This window comes from Glarea lozoyensis (genome assembly GCF_000409485.1).
Source record: "Glarea lozoyensis ATCC 20868 chromosome Unknown GLAREA14, whole genome shotgun sequence".
In the NCBI taxonomy this organism is placed as follows: Eukaryota; Fungi; Ascomycota; class Leotiomycetes; order Helotiales; family Helotiaceae; genus Glarea; species Glarea lozoyensis.
In genome coordinates, this window is record NW_007360988.1 from 1,701,945 (window position 1) to 1,718,599 (window position 16,655).

At 46.3% G+C, this 16,655-nt stretch overlaps 4 protein-coding genes across 4 annotated transcripts; 1 reads left to right on the forward strand and 3 right to left on the reverse strand.

The window, feature by feature from the left end:
- Positions 1–435: 435 nt before the first annotated feature.
- On the reverse strand, positions 436–1,176 carry GLAREA_07171 (uncharacterized protein; the record flags this gene model as incomplete). The annotated part of the gene is made up of 1 exon (XM_008081119.1): positions 436–1,176. The coding sequence occupies one exon, from the start codon at positions 1,174–1,176 to the stop codon at positions 436–438; it is 741 nt and encodes a 246-aa protein (XP_008079310.1).
- Positions 1,177–1,862: 686 nt separating this feature from the next.
- Positions 1,863–5,094, reverse strand: GLAREA_07172 (Seven-hairpin glycosidase; the record flags this gene model as incomplete). Its single annotated transcript, XM_008081120.1, has 3 exons — positions 1,863–2,157; positions 2,216–3,126; positions 3,334–5,094. The coding sequence occupies 3 exons, from the start codon at positions 5,092–5,094 to the stop codon at positions 1,863–1,865; spliced, it is 2,967 nt and encodes a 988-aa protein (XP_008079311.1).
- A 1,125-nt stretch (positions 5,095–6,219) lies between these two features.
- GLAREA_07173 (GroEL equatorial) lies at positions 6,220–8,102 on the reverse strand (the record flags this gene model as incomplete). Its single annotated transcript, XM_008081121.1, has 6 exons — positions 6,220–6,449; positions 6,505–7,504; positions 7,554–7,790; positions 7,846–7,867; positions 7,918–8,012; positions 8,061–8,102. The coding sequence occupies 6 exons, from the start codon at positions 8,100–8,102 to the stop codon at positions 6,220–6,222; spliced, it is 1,626 nt and encodes a 541-aa protein (XP_008079312.1).
- Positions 8,103–8,376: 274 nt separating this feature from the next.
- GLAREA_07174 (FAD/NAD(P)-binding protein) lies at positions 8,377–10,414 on the forward strand (the record flags this gene model as incomplete). The annotated part of the gene is made up of 4 exons (XM_008081122.1): positions 8,377–8,521; positions 8,836–9,356; positions 9,403–10,057; positions 10,107–10,414. 4 exons carry the CDS (start codon positions 8,377–8,379, stop codon positions 10,412–10,414), a joined length of 1,629 nt encoding a protein of 542 aa, XP_008079313.1.
- Positions 10,415–16,655: the final 6,241 nt, after the last annotated feature.

Genomic DNA, 16,655 nt, shown 5'->3' on the forward strand with positions numbered 1-16,655 from the left:
GAAGATGGAGATAGAGAAGGAGGAAGAGACCTAGTTATGTAGTACGGACCAAATATTGGGCACTTCTGAGCTTTTGCATGTATTTTAAACGGGTCACTTCGTTACTAGCTTAATAACAAGCTATGTAATGTATTGTAGTTTAATGAATTCTACAAAAGATATAGCTAAAAACAAGAGCTAAATTACCGATATTAAGAAAATAGTAGTTATAAGTAGTAGAGGTAATAATTAAGCTAATCTTAGCTCGAAAGATCAAATTTCTTTATATTCATAGCCTGCCAGGGCACCAGAATATTATCATATCTTCGTAACGATGCCGTGCCTCGACCACTATTCTCGTCTATCCTTTTCAAGCACCAGCTGTAAACTTTATTCCATAACTCCTACGCTTATACCCTGTACCTCAAAGCAACTCACCTCATTCCGTAATTCAGGTCAAGCCTGCTCCCCACCCTTCGTCAAGATAACACATCTGACATCTACCATTCCACCCTCCTCCCCACCAACGCCTCTTCTAACCCACTCCTCCCTCAATGCCTCCCTAGCCCTCTCAGCACTCCACCTCAAATCGCTCCTCCACTCCGGCATCTCCAAAAAGCCAAACTCCCCTTCAAACCCTCTACCGAATTCCACAACCATCAACACCTCTCTCAACCCTTTCATTCCCGCAAGCACTCCTAATAACCCTACCTCGCTCAACTCGCGCCAACATCTCGAGTCTAATGCCAACGAAGTGATCTTATGCCGAGACGGCGACGTCGAGAGGTGATATAAGAACGTTTGCGAGAATGTCGTAAGCAACGGGTGTAATCCACTTATATACAACGTCGTCTGCTCAAAGCTCAAAGGAATCGAAGTACTCGGCGCGCAGAAGAAGTTCGGTCCAATAGCCAGATACTGGTACGCATAACGTTTCAAAGCATACTCTCGAGCCTCTGAGCAAAGGGAAAGAACCACGGGAGGCGCGCAATTGGAGATATAGCGGTCGAGAGAGGGCGAGAAGGATAGCTTTAGGATTCGTGAGGTGTGGGTGTGCGAGGGGAGGGGAGATGCGGTGTGTGTGTGGATGTGGGCATAGATTTGGAGACGGAGTTCGGTTGGGAGATTGGGGAAGAGGAGGAAGGCTTTTGCTATAGGTCTTTGGGTCAGTGTCGTTGAAGTTAGAGAATTGGCCATTGTGTTGAGGATTGAACGTATTGTCGCGGGGTGGAGTGTAGGTGAGTGTACGTGGTAGAAGAAGTCTGGCCGAGGCCTCTTTGAGTTTGATAGAGAACGAGAAGATGCTGTGGTTGTCAAAACAGTTTCAAACCCTCCTATCTACCTCCAGCTGCTGTGATAGCCGACAACTGATACGGATGTGTTAGTATGCATTGTGACGAACGTATTAATGCCACGCGAAGACCCACGGAAGGGCGGGTTGCGGGGTTGTTAGGGACGTTCATCCCACTTCGTCACCCACGTGACTGTATCTGGAGTCTCCAATCGACCTCGAGGAGTGTTGGAAATAGGTTGCATGGAGAGTGCTACGACGCCTAGTTAGTCATTACCCCGAAAATCTCAATATTGAGATTTGCCATCGCTTTAGTGTGCCGTGCCCCCGGTCATGGCGGGGATATATGTCCATTGAAGCCAATCGAAGCGCAATATCGTTATTTACAGTACATACACAATGCTGCTATTTACAACCCGGAATGAAACCTTCAACTCCCGCTTGTCTATGCGTGAATCCAAAACATGAATAATGCTTGCCCAATACAACTAGTCTCCTTTCCTAGGACAATGACAGGAATCACGCAAAGCGTTAGAGTACAAAAATCCTACCACAATGTGAATATACAAAATCTAAGCTCAAGACGGATTGTCTATTTCGGCCGCTTAAAGGGGTGTGCTTCAGTGTTCAGCACCCAGTCGTCTAAACTGATGACATCGGGAGTCGCGTAGAGCAGATAGAAATACTTTAAGGTTTCAGCAAGCCAAAAGCTCTCCATCTCATCGATATGAGTCACGTTCTTGGACGTAACGTCAATGATCGCAGAATTTCCGTGTATCGTACTGGTAGCATTTCGGATCGACTCAAACATTTTCCATCCTTTTGCTTGCCAGCTCTTGTCGCCAGTGATACGATACATATACCACACGGACTCGATTGCCTCCGGTCTAAAGGGAAGGGTTAGTCTCTTCTGTGTCATAGCATAGATTATCACATTCGGCCTACCTGAGAATATACTTCCTCGACTTTATTAGAGTGTAGCCAGCAGGTAACGAATCCTGCTTGATCCGGCTCGCAATGTACTCAGCATGTGTCAGCGGTTTTGATGGGTCCAATAAGGCTTCCTCGTTTGACGGAAGAAGAGGTTCTTCTTTGGCGTAACCTGTCCCCGAAACGGCCTTCAGTTCGGCTTCTGTAGACTCCAGTTTCTTCTGCAATTCCAAGTCTGTGGACGATAATTGCGTTGTCGTCTTAGCCGCAAGGGGTGGGGTGACCTCATTTTGGCGTTTCTGCAATGGCAACGATTCTTCTTTCTTCAGCGTCTCAGTCGTTTTACCATCGCTAGGCTTGCCAACCTCCGATGTTGCCTCGGCTTTGAGTTCTGCAGCAACTGAAGCATCTATCTGCGCTTGCTTCTTAGCAGCGATTTTCGCCTCTTCTTCCTCCTTCTTACGCGCTGCCTTATTTGCTACGTACTGGGCTACGTCTTGATCTCGCGTCTCCGCAAGTGGATCAAGCGCGTGGTGATAAGCTGTCTCATTCCAAGAACATTTTTCAGAGCTTACACAAGGTAGCACAAGTGCTCCTTCTGCCATGATTCCTGTTGCGGTTGACTCATATGCCCAAACGCAACCATCTGTGAGCTTCTTTGCGATCTCCAAGTCCGCGTCAATACCAAATACTTTAGCTCCCATTCCGACCATTCCGCCAATGAAGCAGGTCAAATGTTCCACTTCTGTTGTAAGCACACGATCTTGATCTCGTGTTGATGGGTATATGTCTAATGAGCCGGAGAAAAGAATGTCAGGATCGCCAGGTACCATTGGCCGATAAAGCATGTGCTTCCGTACAGCCTGCATCGTAAGATTGTACATTTTGCGATATTTGGTCTCGAGCCCGCCAAGGAGGAGGTATTGCTAGATCTTGTTAGCATTGATGTAATGACAGAAACCAGGGAGACAACAGGATCTCAAAGACACAGAGATGACTCCCACAGAAATTTGTTTTCACTGTGATATGCCAAAACAATGCTATATAACAATTGTTTCAACAAACCACAGAAAGCAAATTCTTGTTCTGATGAGTTCTGACACGGTGAAGGTTCAATACAATGTTTCACGTACCTTTGTAAAGTATTCATAAGTGGAATCTTGGCCACCCCCCATGGAGTATGAGTCCGCGCCAGTTGAAACAAGACCTTGAGGCTTGCAAATGTCGCCGGCAGCATCTTGGAGTTGCGGTGAGCCATCTGCACCAGTCGAAAGAGGAAGCCCTGTTAACGGGTGCGTTGGGGTAGTTGGTGTCGGTTTCTCTGACTGGGGCGTGTTTTCTTCTGTATGGCCCTGGATGAGTTGCCTCTTCACTTGCCCTTTCACATCCGGCTTCTGTTCCGCGGGCTTTGGGTGAGATTCACTCCAATCCTTGATGTGGCCCTTGCTCGGTTCCCCGGGTGTGATTTCAAATTGTAGCATCTTATCATCGGTGGTCGGTCGCTTCTGCGGTATAGGCTCCTTTACATTTTTGGTTTGCGGAGGTTCATAACCTACAGGCTCCTCGGCCAAATCAATCGGCTGGTTTGGATAATTTGGACTATTCATTGGTTGCGAGTATATCATATCAGCGGTGCGATTACACCCCGTAGCATCCACATTGCCTGGAAACACGCCGTACAGTGACGTGCCCCGATCTTGCCACTCATCCAAGGCATCTGTTACACGGGCAACAGCATCATAGTATCGAGGATCGTTGGTCAGTTGAGCCAGTCGAGTAAACTCCAGCGACAAGGAGCCGAGCTCGGCCAGATTCGATCTCCCACTAGCACGATGTGCTTGAGACGCAAATGTTGGTTTCCAATAGTAATAAAGTACAGGCATTCTATTGGGAGTGTCAAAGGCTCCCATTAACACCTCGGCCAACTCAACAGCTTTATCCAGTAGGTTCTTATACTTTCCACCGCTGACATCGTACGCTGCTAGAAGACCACCCAGGTAGCGAATGGTAGTTTCAAACATGGGAATGTCGGCTCGAGGCGATGTCGTAAAATCAATTTTGTCAACCGCTCTGGCCGCTTCGTCAAATTCATTCTCCAGGCCCATGATCCAAAGCGTATCGAGAGTATCAACGAGAGTAGCAGCCCATCCACAAAAGGGGTCTCTAAAGTTTCCAGTCACCGGAGACAATTCGTCATGAAGCCAAGCATGCTTTTTGTATCCCCTCCATGCCTTCTGAAATTCGTCTCGCACTTGTGTCTTCTTCATCTCCCGTTCTATCTTCTCGTTCGGTGTCTCGTCATCAAAGGCATACTGAATAGTAGGAATTCGAAGGGGCCTGCCAGTTGGCAGGTGAATCAAAGATTCAGTAGGTACGGGGAAATGTTCCTTCTGCTTGACCCAATGAATAACCTCTTCTGGCGACTCCGGTAACAACGGTTGTTCCTGTCTTCCAGGCGGATGAAGAGGATGAATGTCGACCGAAGTACCATCTTCGGTTATAACGCTCGGGGGAGGTAGCTTTCGATCTGGAATAGCTAGTGGAGGAAGAATTGAAGCAGGTTGGGGTTTGTTGTGCACCGACTGGGGCTGCGTGAGAGTTGCGCTTTTCTGTGCCTCCTTGATGGCAGTTGCTTGAGGTGGAGGAGGTGCCGTCGTTGACTTGGGTTCGTTTACCAATGTCTCACTCGTAATCTGCGGCCGAGGAATGGATTGTTTCTGCTGGCTTTGTGTTTCGGGTTTAACTGGCTCTTGTACCTCATTGCCCTTGTGCTGCTGAGTAGCCTTCGAAATCTCCTGCTCTACCCATTGCTTATTCTTGGACAGGCGAACGAAGAGGAAGATGATGACAACCGCAAAGAATAGAAAGACACGATAGCGCCTCAAGCGCAGCATCTTGACTGCGTTATTGCGCTTTGCGAGAAACGACCATGTACTTTACGTATAATCTGGTGGACACGCGATCGAGTTCTCAAGTCCATATCATTGCTTCGGGGCCAGCATCGTTTCCAGAAGTGTCAATTAGGGTATTGGGCACATCAATGCCGTCGCGATGAGAAATTGAAACGTAATACAGAGGGAGAAACAAGAAAGGCAAGAACTGGCATATTTCGACAGAAAAGAACAGACTGCAGCACTAACTCTCGTGGTGCCCAGGTGGTCACGGAGTCGAGGGGCTTGGATGTGCCAAGCCAATGGCAGGACCCTCGCTTCGGATCCTGAGTGAGCAGCCGGCTTAGGTAGGGGACCAGATGGTTTACGGGTACAAGTGGACCTTGAAAGCAGAGCTTCCCTGGCTCCACCACCAAATAAACTTGTAGATTCAAGTTATTCTCTATCATTCCCTCGTATGATACAAATATTCATTCACTCATTTATAAGAAGTATTATTGTTAAGCTTTATGAGTTGAGCTTTTGTGTACTGCTCTTGATTCACAATTGATGTAATATTTGCCTATTGGGGAAGGTGTGGGATACATGCACGATCCACCCGCTCCAGAACTAAGGCCGAGTAGAGTACTCTCAGTAAGGAAACTAGTTGATACAACAGGCTTGAGCTGCCGTTGACATGGCCTGGATTCATGAACCGGCTAGCCGGTATCAATAACACACATTTTGAGCAAGTAAGTATAGTATTCAAAGATATCTATCACTTACATTGATACAAAGAGGACAGTCTATAGCGCTATTGGCTACACTATTGTTGACCGGTCTTGTGAGCAGAACTTTGAGATCCCCCTGATCAAGATCGGCTACCTTGACAGCTGTCGAAAGTGCGGGGGAATAGAGTGCCAAGATGCGAAGTGTGAATTGCCAAAACCATCATCCATGGCAAAACTTTTGTTCCCATATTCGCTTTTCATTCACACATCCTACGCGGCCGTTCTATATTGATCTTCCATACAGGTTGAGTGTTGTACAAATATGCAGCCCCACCTCGCACGCCCAGGCGCCGAGACGCTCATTATGCCAAATCAGCCCATACATATTTGGGAAAGGAAATCATGATTGCGAAACTCTTTATTCATCCATCCCGGGACCTGGGTTGGCTTGCCGGCCCATCTGTCGAGCTTTCAACATCTCGTCGCAAAGAAGAAGGTTTGAAGCAATGCCGGAACTGGATGCCATCGCATTGCGAAGCACCCTGAAAGAGTCGAAGACGCCTTCGAGGACCGGGTCCATAGGCTGGCCCGTCTTGAGGTCCAGACCGACAACGTTCCCCTCTACCTGCTCGTCTTGGAGGCTAGCAACTGTTTTTAAGGTCAGTTAGTTACTTCAGTGTTTACAGATATTCACAGCACTTACGAGCGTCTTGGACATCATGGCCAGCGTTGGCTGCCAATGTTTTTGGAATGATGAGCATTGCATCGGCAAATGCCTGTACTCCCCACTTAGCCTTTCCCTTGACGGTTTTTCTAAATGCTTCACTATTCAAGTGAGCTGCCAAAGCTACCTGGAATGCACCGGCACCGGGAACAACGCTCCTATCCACGATCATGTTGTAAACACTGCGTAGCCCGTCTCGCACGGCGTCGCTTATTTGAGAGATTGTATGCTGGTTAGGTCCCTTGATAAGGACAGTAACTGATTTCGGGTCTTTGACATCCTCAATAAATGTGTACTTCTCTTCACCAAGTTGCGTTTCATACACCAGACCAGCCCAACCAAGGACTTCAGGTGAAAGATCATCGACACTATTCTGCGAAGATCCGCCAGTGATCAGTTGTAATCTCTCCATGTTTCGTCTCTTCGCGCGTCTCAACGCGTAAATGCCATTCTTTTGTAGAACATCCAGTGACAGAGGATCAATTCCCTTCATGTTGACAATGACAAATCCCTTCTTGGGGTCATTACCGCAGACTTCCTTCTTCAGCTCAACAATTTTTCGCAGTTTGTCGTCTACATGACGTCTCTCGCTTTCGACAAGCTTGTCCCTCTGCTCAGCGCTCGAGTAGTAGAATCCGGAGTTGATTTCTGATTTTTCGAATTCCAGACTGACATTGAGAGCCAGAATGAAGGCATTCTCAAGTCTCTTGGGCATGTCAGGGTGTCTAGCTCCGTGGTCCAAAGCGAGTCCTCTGATAAGTTGGGTTTCGGAAGCGGTTCGATGCTGCATCTTCATGATTTCGATCATGTGTAGGTCCGGTTTCGCGGGAGCTTGGTAAATCGCAAGAACCGCATCGACGATATCCGGAGTAAGTTTCTCGGCGAGTGTGTGGTTGAGTTTTGTTGAAAGAGATGTGCGTGCGACCGATAAGAGTAATTCGCGGTCTACCTCTTTCTCGAGCTTGAAAGTATCTAAAAACTGTATACCGTTAGCAATAGGATGTTCACGCGAGGGTCCAACTATATACCTTCAAAGACTCAGTCTTTGCAATTTCATACCCGTCCGTAATTATCCTAGGATGTAACCCTTCTGAGATATAACGGTTTGCCTGCTTTAAAAGCTCACCAACTAATAACACTACTGATGTTGTTCCATCGCCACAGATATCATCTTGTGCCGTGGCTGCTCGCGCAATCATTACCGCGGTTGGGTTCTGGATCTGCATTTCTCGTAGGAGAACGTTTCCATCTTTCGTAAGTTTGATCTGGTGGGTGACGCTCGTTAAAAGGAGTTCGCTGACAACTTGGGTGTTATAGTACCTTTCCTGCTCCATCCACCAGCCTATCGAGAAACGTCAGTTAAATACATAGCGGAGTTGTTAGCTTGCGCACATCTTAATAGTCCCTAAAGGACCTAGATTTGACTTCAGAACATTTTGAAGTCCCTCACCGGCGGCGATATTAACAGCTAAAGCTTCTCCTCTCCGCTAGGCTGTGTTAGTATTTATGTTCTCCTTTAGAGCTTTACAACGCACCCTTGATTCAGCTTTTGGGTTCAGAAGCTGCGCGGCAGACATATTTGCGGTCCTGGGTATCTGAGGGGTTGTATATGAGGGGTTGGAAATTATCAGACGAAGTTATAAGAATTATCTCTGCTCGACACTTTTTTCTGCCACAACACGCGAAGCGCGAGGCGATAGCCAATGATGATTACGGCGGGCGCTAGCGGCTGGTCGCGCAAGGCTACATTATTATGACAACCGAAACCACCTGCATCACGACTACCCCCCTGTAACGAGCATCAATGTCCCAGACAACCTCGAAGATTTCTCTGGGCAGCTTCACGTCAAAATGCATGCAGGCTGGAACCTCGTGGCAATTGTGTCGCTCTTTTATGGAAATGCTTTAGGTTTCTTTTGGCCGTTCACAGCTTTCGCAGCTCCGTCCTCTGTCGCGGCCGTCCCAAGCGCAGCGCCAAAGAGGGTGGCCATTATTGGTAAGTCCATATCGATCTTGTACCCTAGATGCCATCATAGTTCGAGATGAGGATGAGAAAGGAGTGAAATATGCTTCCTTTCGCTACCACAGCCTATAATTCCTATGAGACTCCGTTCGTCAGCACTTGCGTTCCAATTTGTCTGGACCTCGCCGTCCCGGGTTGTCAGCTCTGCATCACATCGTGGCCACTCAGAGTGACGAGGATTCAAGCTCGTGTCATTAAGGATTATTAAACCTCAGGAGACGAGTTCGGATTTCGACTCAATTTTCAGGACAGAACAACTCCATAATTTGCAGGCTAACCCTCTGTAGGTGCTGGAGCAGGTGGGTCTTCCGCCGCGTATTATCTTCGACAATTTGCGGAACAGTCAGATATTGATATCGATATCACTGTCTATGAGAGAGCGTCGTATATTGGTGGTCGCTCAACGACTGTGAATGCGTACAATGATGCTCGCTTTCCTGTCGAACTTGGTGGCAGCATTTTCGTTGCGACAAATGAAATTCTGAAGAATTTCACTTTGGAGCATGGCCTTGAACCTCAAGACTCTGGAACAGAATATAGTGATGTTCTGGGCATTTGGAATGGAGAATCTTTTGTCCATACCATGAAAGACAGCGGCTGGCAGTGGTGGGACAACACGAAGTTGCTGTGGAAGTATGGGATGGCTCCTATCAAGACAGTCCGTCTAATGAAAGTCGTCGTGGGAAAGTTCAAGCAGCTTTATACAGCCCCGTTCTTCCCTTTCCGATCATTGTCCGACAGGGCAGAAGATCTCGATCTACTTCCAGCGACCGGTGTTACTGGGGAACAGTATCTCGAAAAGAATGGAGTAAGTAGACTTACTCCGAAGTATCGTTATTCTCTTACATTTATAGATAACAGGTCCGTTTACGACCGACATAATCCAAGCGAGCACACGCGTCAACTACGGGCAGAATCTAGGAGTTATTCATGGGTTAGAAACTATGGTGTGCATGGCAATTGAGGGTGCGATGTCGGTCAGGGGTGGCAACTGGCAAATCTTTGACGGCATGTTAAAATCATCAAACGCTACAATCAATCTCAACACTACTGTTGATGCCATCTCTAAGGTCAACGGTAAGTACGCTGTGCAATCTACACTACTAGGAGCATCCGCGTCCACGACCAAGCATTATGATACCGTCATTCTTGCGGCACCTTTCCAGTACTCTGGCATCAATGTCGAGGAGGGTGTCCTTAGGAAGACACCAGACAAAATACCCTACGTTACTCTCCATGTTACTCTTTTCGCTTCGAATCGCACCTTCAGTCCCAAGTTCTTCGGTCTTGGCCCAGATGCCGATGTACCAACCACCATCATAACCACTCTTCCTCCTGGTGAAGTTCCAGCTCGTCCAGAAGACGGCGTGGGTAAGGCAGGCTTTTTCAGTATGAGCACTTTACGTTCTGTCATAAACCCAGTCACTTTGCAAACGGAAAATTTATACAAGGTTTTCTCGCCTGCGCCTGTAACTCCAGAATTTCTTGCTAAGGTGTTCGACGCGGAAAGTAAGTGAACTCGGCTAGTGATAACCAAGTATTCTCTAACAATCTATAGTACCCAGCAATCTAAATAACATTAGTGCTTCTGATAGCGGCGTCATTAGTTGGTACTATCCTCATGTCTGGCACTCATACCCCTATGAATATCCCCGTGTTACCTTTGAAGACTCGGAAATCGCGCGAGGCTTTTACTATACAAGTGGCATGGATTCCTTCATATCCACAATGGAGACGAATGCTCTTATGGGAATGAACGTGGCCCGATTGGTCATGGACGATTTTCTCGAATTTCTACCACAAAGCGGTACCGAGGCAGGTGGTCAAGTTCCAATCCAGGTAGAGCGGAAGGAGAACGAATTGTGAATAGATGCCCAGAGGCTATTCGATCAGCATCCATTATTGGGGTGTAGTTCTTCTGACTTTGTCTACTTTAATCTACACAAATTTGTAATTTTGATTTGGAGTTACCTATGGGATTTATCATATTATGCAGCGCACAATTTATTCTCAATCTCCGCAGCGAAAAATTCTTCCTTGTGATACGTTACTCATTTAATATGGATTCACATATGTATCTAGTTAGCGCGATGGGCGTCAGTCGTTGGCATGTGTTATGCATTGCTTAATTTAAAGGAGACGTCATAGTGCTTGTAGTTGAAAAATTACAGGATGGCAATTACAGATGGCTGTACCTAGTCTAGCAAGTCAGACTAGTCTGTGTTCACCTGTGTGGAAATTTGAACTTTCTTTATAGCCCAATCTACCACTTGCTAAAATACATGCATCGCGATTTCTCCATTTTCAAATACTGTAGCCAGAGTCATCGAGCAAGGTTTTGTGGATTCAGGATTGTGTCCAAAGCGAGCTTGTTATGCGGCCACAATTTTAATTTGATACAAGTCGACTCTGCTGTTCCTGTTCAACATAATCAGATGGGAGGACTGATTGTACTGCAAAAAATCGAGCGGCTTTCTTTTCCGCGTAAGTCTTGAGGGTTTTATTTCTTGAACCCTTGAAATAGGTACAAACCAGCGTCCTGTACTTATCCCGTTTTGAACATTCAAGTCCTGCCAAAAGAGCAGCTCATGAAGGGTTGCCAGTGACGACCGAAGCGTGTAGCACGCAGACGAGTTAATAGTACAGAATCCATGAATAGCAAGTGCTGTTGGGTTGCAGAACTTTCAAGGTGAAATCTGAGCGTTTAATCATAATAAACAATGGTGACAAAGAGCAAAGCTGATCGAATGGAAAAAAGAATCGAAAACCCGGAAATAAGGCTAATCGGCCTAGTAGCTTCGCTCGAGCCTGTGGGTTGTAGAAATGAGGTGCTGAAATAACTCAATGAATACACGAGAGCTCTAGTAATTTGGCTGTGGCTTTGCGGCACTGGATGTAAGACCCAGCCAGGACAACGCAATTTTGGTGTGCGATGCTTTTATCATCATCTGGGAAAGTTGTTGGATACCATGATCGAGGCTCTGTATATTTTTCTCTCTGTCTCGTTGCTCAAACGTGCGGTTCGTCAACAGGCCGCGAATCTTTTCAAAATGTACTTGAGTTTGATTGACAATCTAAATGCCGGGCGGGCGGCTCACACAAAGAGTCCAACTGGAGTCTCAAATTCGTAATTAATGGGTTTGAATGACTACCGAGGACCCGAGATTATACTGTTTTGGCAGAGTTTTCGTGGAATGAATTACAATGCAACTGCAAAACTTCCACTGTCAGTAGAGATGGATCGATGAGAGTCACAACCTTGTCTACTTCCGTGACCAATTCATATAGCACATTGGTGTATCACATTATCATTCACTATAAATATTGTCTGTGGGGCCTGTTTGGATTTAGTGCTACATTTCAAAGTCGAAATGTCCTCGCTTGGTTTCTCTCCAACATTCAGACCATGTAAATTTCAAGGTACTCTATGCTGGGCGGATGCACGTAAATACCTGGATCGGATACAACTGAGATTGCTCTTACATATAGCAGAGTATGTTTCCCTTGTTCTCTTCTATCATCCGCATTAACCTGGTCTCTCTTTTACTTGGGCTCCCGTGGTCATGCAGCGTGGTATTTTTGCAATTTGGGCCAAATATTCCGCGTAGGAACGCGAACTTGATATTTCTGCTCGCGTTATGTTTGAAGAATTCGAGATGCGGTAATTACATGCCACTGTTGGCTCCGACACTATAACTATCATACCACCGCATCAAATTATAGATTCCTTCAATATCAACAGCTCCAATGCATTGTTAAGATAGTACTCTTTCATGTAGCATGCATAGAAAGTTGTACTGCCTACTTTAACATGTTTCCGTTATTTTCAACTGAAGTTTCGGATTTCAGGCTCCTATGTGACTTCCTGTCTTTTGGACTGTCTCTGCCTCGAGTGGAAGGAGCTCACATTCGCTTGTCCGTACTTTGAACGAGCTTGCTCATTCCGATCACTGGACTGACTGGGCTGCAGTCATTCTATGAAGCATGCAACACGCTCCGACACAAAGTTAAATAAATGAATGATTCTGTGGCTTGGTCTAGTTCGATATTCATCTTCACACTAACCCATGCGAATGCTATCGGGCAATGGTCTTGAAGTAGATGACTCACCGTACCTTCTTTTTTAACCCAATGAAACCAAATGATCGCTATCCTAGCCACGTTTCAGGCACCAGACACCTTGTTATTTATACTTAAGCAAAAATAGTCACGCCTAGCCGCACGCTCAGTAACCTGCATCAAGGTCGGGGTCCAGACTAAGCGATTTATATACTTTCCGGCATGCGTTCAAACGGGATATTCACACCCCGGACCTGACAGCACCGATTAGTGCAATGCAGGGTTGTAGAAATCAAATTATAAGTCACAACCCCAGATTGAGTTTCCGTTCGGTGGGGGTAGGTCCATAGCACCATCTACTGCAAAAACAAGGCACAACATATTGTAGCGAGATGCAGCTAACTTGTTAGTTAAATTGCTCTAAATCTAGACAGCATCATGTTCAAGCCAATCAGCTTTGGAAGATGGTTGTTTATCCTAAATTGACCGTTGAGATAGTGAAACGTGTCGGCTGTTGACATAACCAAGTTAGTTGGCGGAAATCTGGATTGTAAGTGCTTTCGTCCCCGGATGGACAGTAACAATCAGATGTAATGCTCTATACTAAAGTCATTCCTCGCGAATCCACGCGGCCATCGTCATGAATGTAATGCTAGAAATGGACTTAAGTCAAAATTGGGCGTTGTCCGTGCTTGAATCCTCAATCATAGCAAAGTGCGTTTCGACGGTTTGGTTTATCAACATATACATTTCTCCTTTCGGAACTACATATATTCACCCACCCACTGCTAGGCAAACAGTCATGAAGAGCAGATGGTCCGCTTGATTAAGACGCGAGGATACAAGACAGCTTTGAGACTCTAGATAGTAAGCAAACTGTAATATGTATAGAGAACGCCTGGTTTACAGGCTGACGCTACGGATTTGAGCGATCTTTGCATGTTTAGGAGACTCGAATGGTCTGAATGTTTTGCATGTAAAGTCTTACGCCATATATCAAAGATTGCTCAATCTAAAATTTGAACGGAATTGGAGAGTTAGGCCGCGCCAAGATATTATTTGCGTAATGTTCCCAACGCCAAATCAGAAACTCGTGAATAGGTTCCAGCAACATTTTAGATTCAGTGATACCGACTGCTAGTAGCACCTAATTTCTTTCCGTCCTCGACTAAATGAGGTGACGTACTGGTCTTGCTAAATCACCTTCACTGTGAACTACGTGTGGCAATGAGATTGCTCAGTAGCTCATCGGAACAGAGTGATGTGTCTTCCCTAAAAATCACAAGCACAGCAAACGAATCCTCGTTCCCGCCTACTTTGTCAAGAATCAAGATAGGGGTCATAAATAACGGCCGCGTAGCTTAAGGAGGCATATACCCATGACCTCGGTTTCTTCTGTGCGAAACTACATGATTTGCCATCAATTTGCGTACGTCCACGGCTATTTTCCATGGTCCAAACGCTCAACCTCGCATTACGCTTACGTTTCTTCGAAAATTGGTGAAATGACAGGTACCCTCTGCAACTCCAGACATTCAAGCTCACATGAATCCGAGATTTGAAACTGTGCGCTATCCGGCGTTTCCTTCAGTTGCAGATCTGACAGTTTTCTTTTAACGCTCATAGGACAGCCGCTCGGTAACGGCCAAGTAAAGAGATTCGTTATTTTCCGCAGAAATGCATTAGAAGATCAGTCAGAGTGAAGAGCGTTAGGAACATGGACACAACACGATGAATCACTACACATATAATGACAGCCTACTCTACCTGGTGACGCCTGAAAATATGCTCAAATGTTATACAAAACAGTAGAAGAATCTTGCATGTCCAACATCATAGGTTTATGGGTCAATGTGCGTGATACTATATCATCCCAACAGGATGAGATTGTTCAGAACGGGGGTTTCACTACTTCTATGGCAACGCGATTGCAGGACACTGATCACTACGTCAAGCAAGCGAACATCGAACCAAAAACTGACGAGCAAGATTTTCAAAACGATTCGGTAACTGAACCATTTCAAATGTTATATATGGGTAAAGACAAAATTAGCGGACCACAGTCCACAGTATCTCATTTTAGTACGACAAACTTTACCATGGAATTTGGAAATCGGCTAGCAGTGCATACTAGGCCCTCGGTTTTTTTTTTTGCTTACCATTGTAGACAGGCATGTTGGTTTACATTACGATGTAGAACAAAATTTGAAGTGCTTTGAAATCGCATTCATCGATAACCCTAAGCGACATCCCCACAACCGCCCCTTTTGGGAGCATGTCGAGCGGCTCAAATGGAAACCAGTAAAAATAGCATCCCACACCGAAATAGATGCATTGGGTGATCATCTCAATCCATTACTTAAAGCGTCGATTTCTAAGGAAACCAAGAGGTCATCAAATCTCTCGAGGATATCCAATCGCATGTCTGATGTGGCATCGCCAGCAAGAACATTCGATTTCTCGCTTAGCTTGCTGATCGCTTGCCGATCACCCCCTTCCAGCCACACCCCTTTTTTGCTTAACGTCAACATGTGAAGATCTTGACTGACTTCCGATGTGACTCGTTACATCTGCAGCCACATCCAGAAAATGTTTGGTAGATCACTAGCCACAGGACCCCTATTTGCGTATGAAGCTGTGGCTGTGCAGTTATAAGTTTTACCTAGCTTATTTTCGTGTCCACACATTGCATCATCATTCACCTGGTTGGTAGACTAACCCAATGTCTATTCATAGCCCGACCCCAAAGGGAGAGATACGCAACTTGCCGAACCGAGATCATCCCGTTTTTGCTTTCTGGCCGTCATAGCCACAAGAGATCACCACGACCACTCTGCTCTGGAAGAGTCTATTCCACGTGCTACCTGTGGCTCAACGCTTCTGTGCTGTAACCATCCAGCACAGGTGAGCATGGGTCTTGACTACACGTTGTACCCCTCGTCTGGATACGCTATGTTGAATCCGGCAAGAGGGGTATCGGCACAGAGATGCTGCTCGACGCTTGCTGATGCACCGACCGGGCATTGCATCCAGAGATCACAGGTCCCAGCCCAGCACCAGCATACAGCTTATGCATGTGGGTTGACGATTTGACCGCCGAGAGAAAGAGGGACGTTGCTGTACGGTGCCGGTTCTCCGCCCTTTCGCGCCTCTGTCGTCTCCTGCGCACTGAACTGCATTTCTGTACTGCACATGCCCGATGGTCCCTTGCTTATAGTATAGCCGCCCACCCGTACCTATGGGTGGACGAGTAGGAAATAGCAAGTTCCTGCACTTGCAATTTGGCTACCTCTCGGCCCCTTATCCGAATTGTACCTAGACACGCGGATGAACGTGAGGAGTAGCAAGTGTGGCTCAAAGCAGCGAGCGACCAAGATCATGTCCGGCCTTTGAAAGAGGACGTCTCTTGGGCAACTGGCCTAGCGTAACATTCCCAGGTAGAAACCGAGAAGTTTACTGGCTGGCTGTCCCCGGCAAGCTAACTTTACTTGTATGTACGGTGTAGGCACTGTACCTAGTTGGGATGCCACTCGCCACTACTAACTGGATATCGCAGTTTTGAGGACGATCACTTGTGGCTGAAAACACTTCAACGTCAAGCTAGCAAGTTCCGATACCAACCTCTCAATGGTAGCGTCAAGTATGAAGGAAGGTTCGGCAGATGAGCATGATCGATGATGAAGGACCTAGTGTACTTACCATGTTAGAGAGACGTACTATCAGTCTGCATTGCTCAACGTGCTTGGATGACTCTTAGATGTCATTGTGTGTGATCAGGTGAACGATGAGACGAAACGACGGGAACTGAAGAGTAGAAGTCTGTGATAATGTTTTTTATTATATGGTATCATTATTTCGGTATCGCTGTGCTACGGTAGAGTCCAATAGCATGCTAGTCGTGGCCTAATAGATCGAGTAAAATGCCTTGCCGAAGCCCTATGTTCATTCGCCCATTATATTTCGATAAATAACTGTATATGATAATGCGTAAATGAAAGATTTGGATAGAATCGAATATTTTCGTCATGACATTCGATAAACAGGTCTG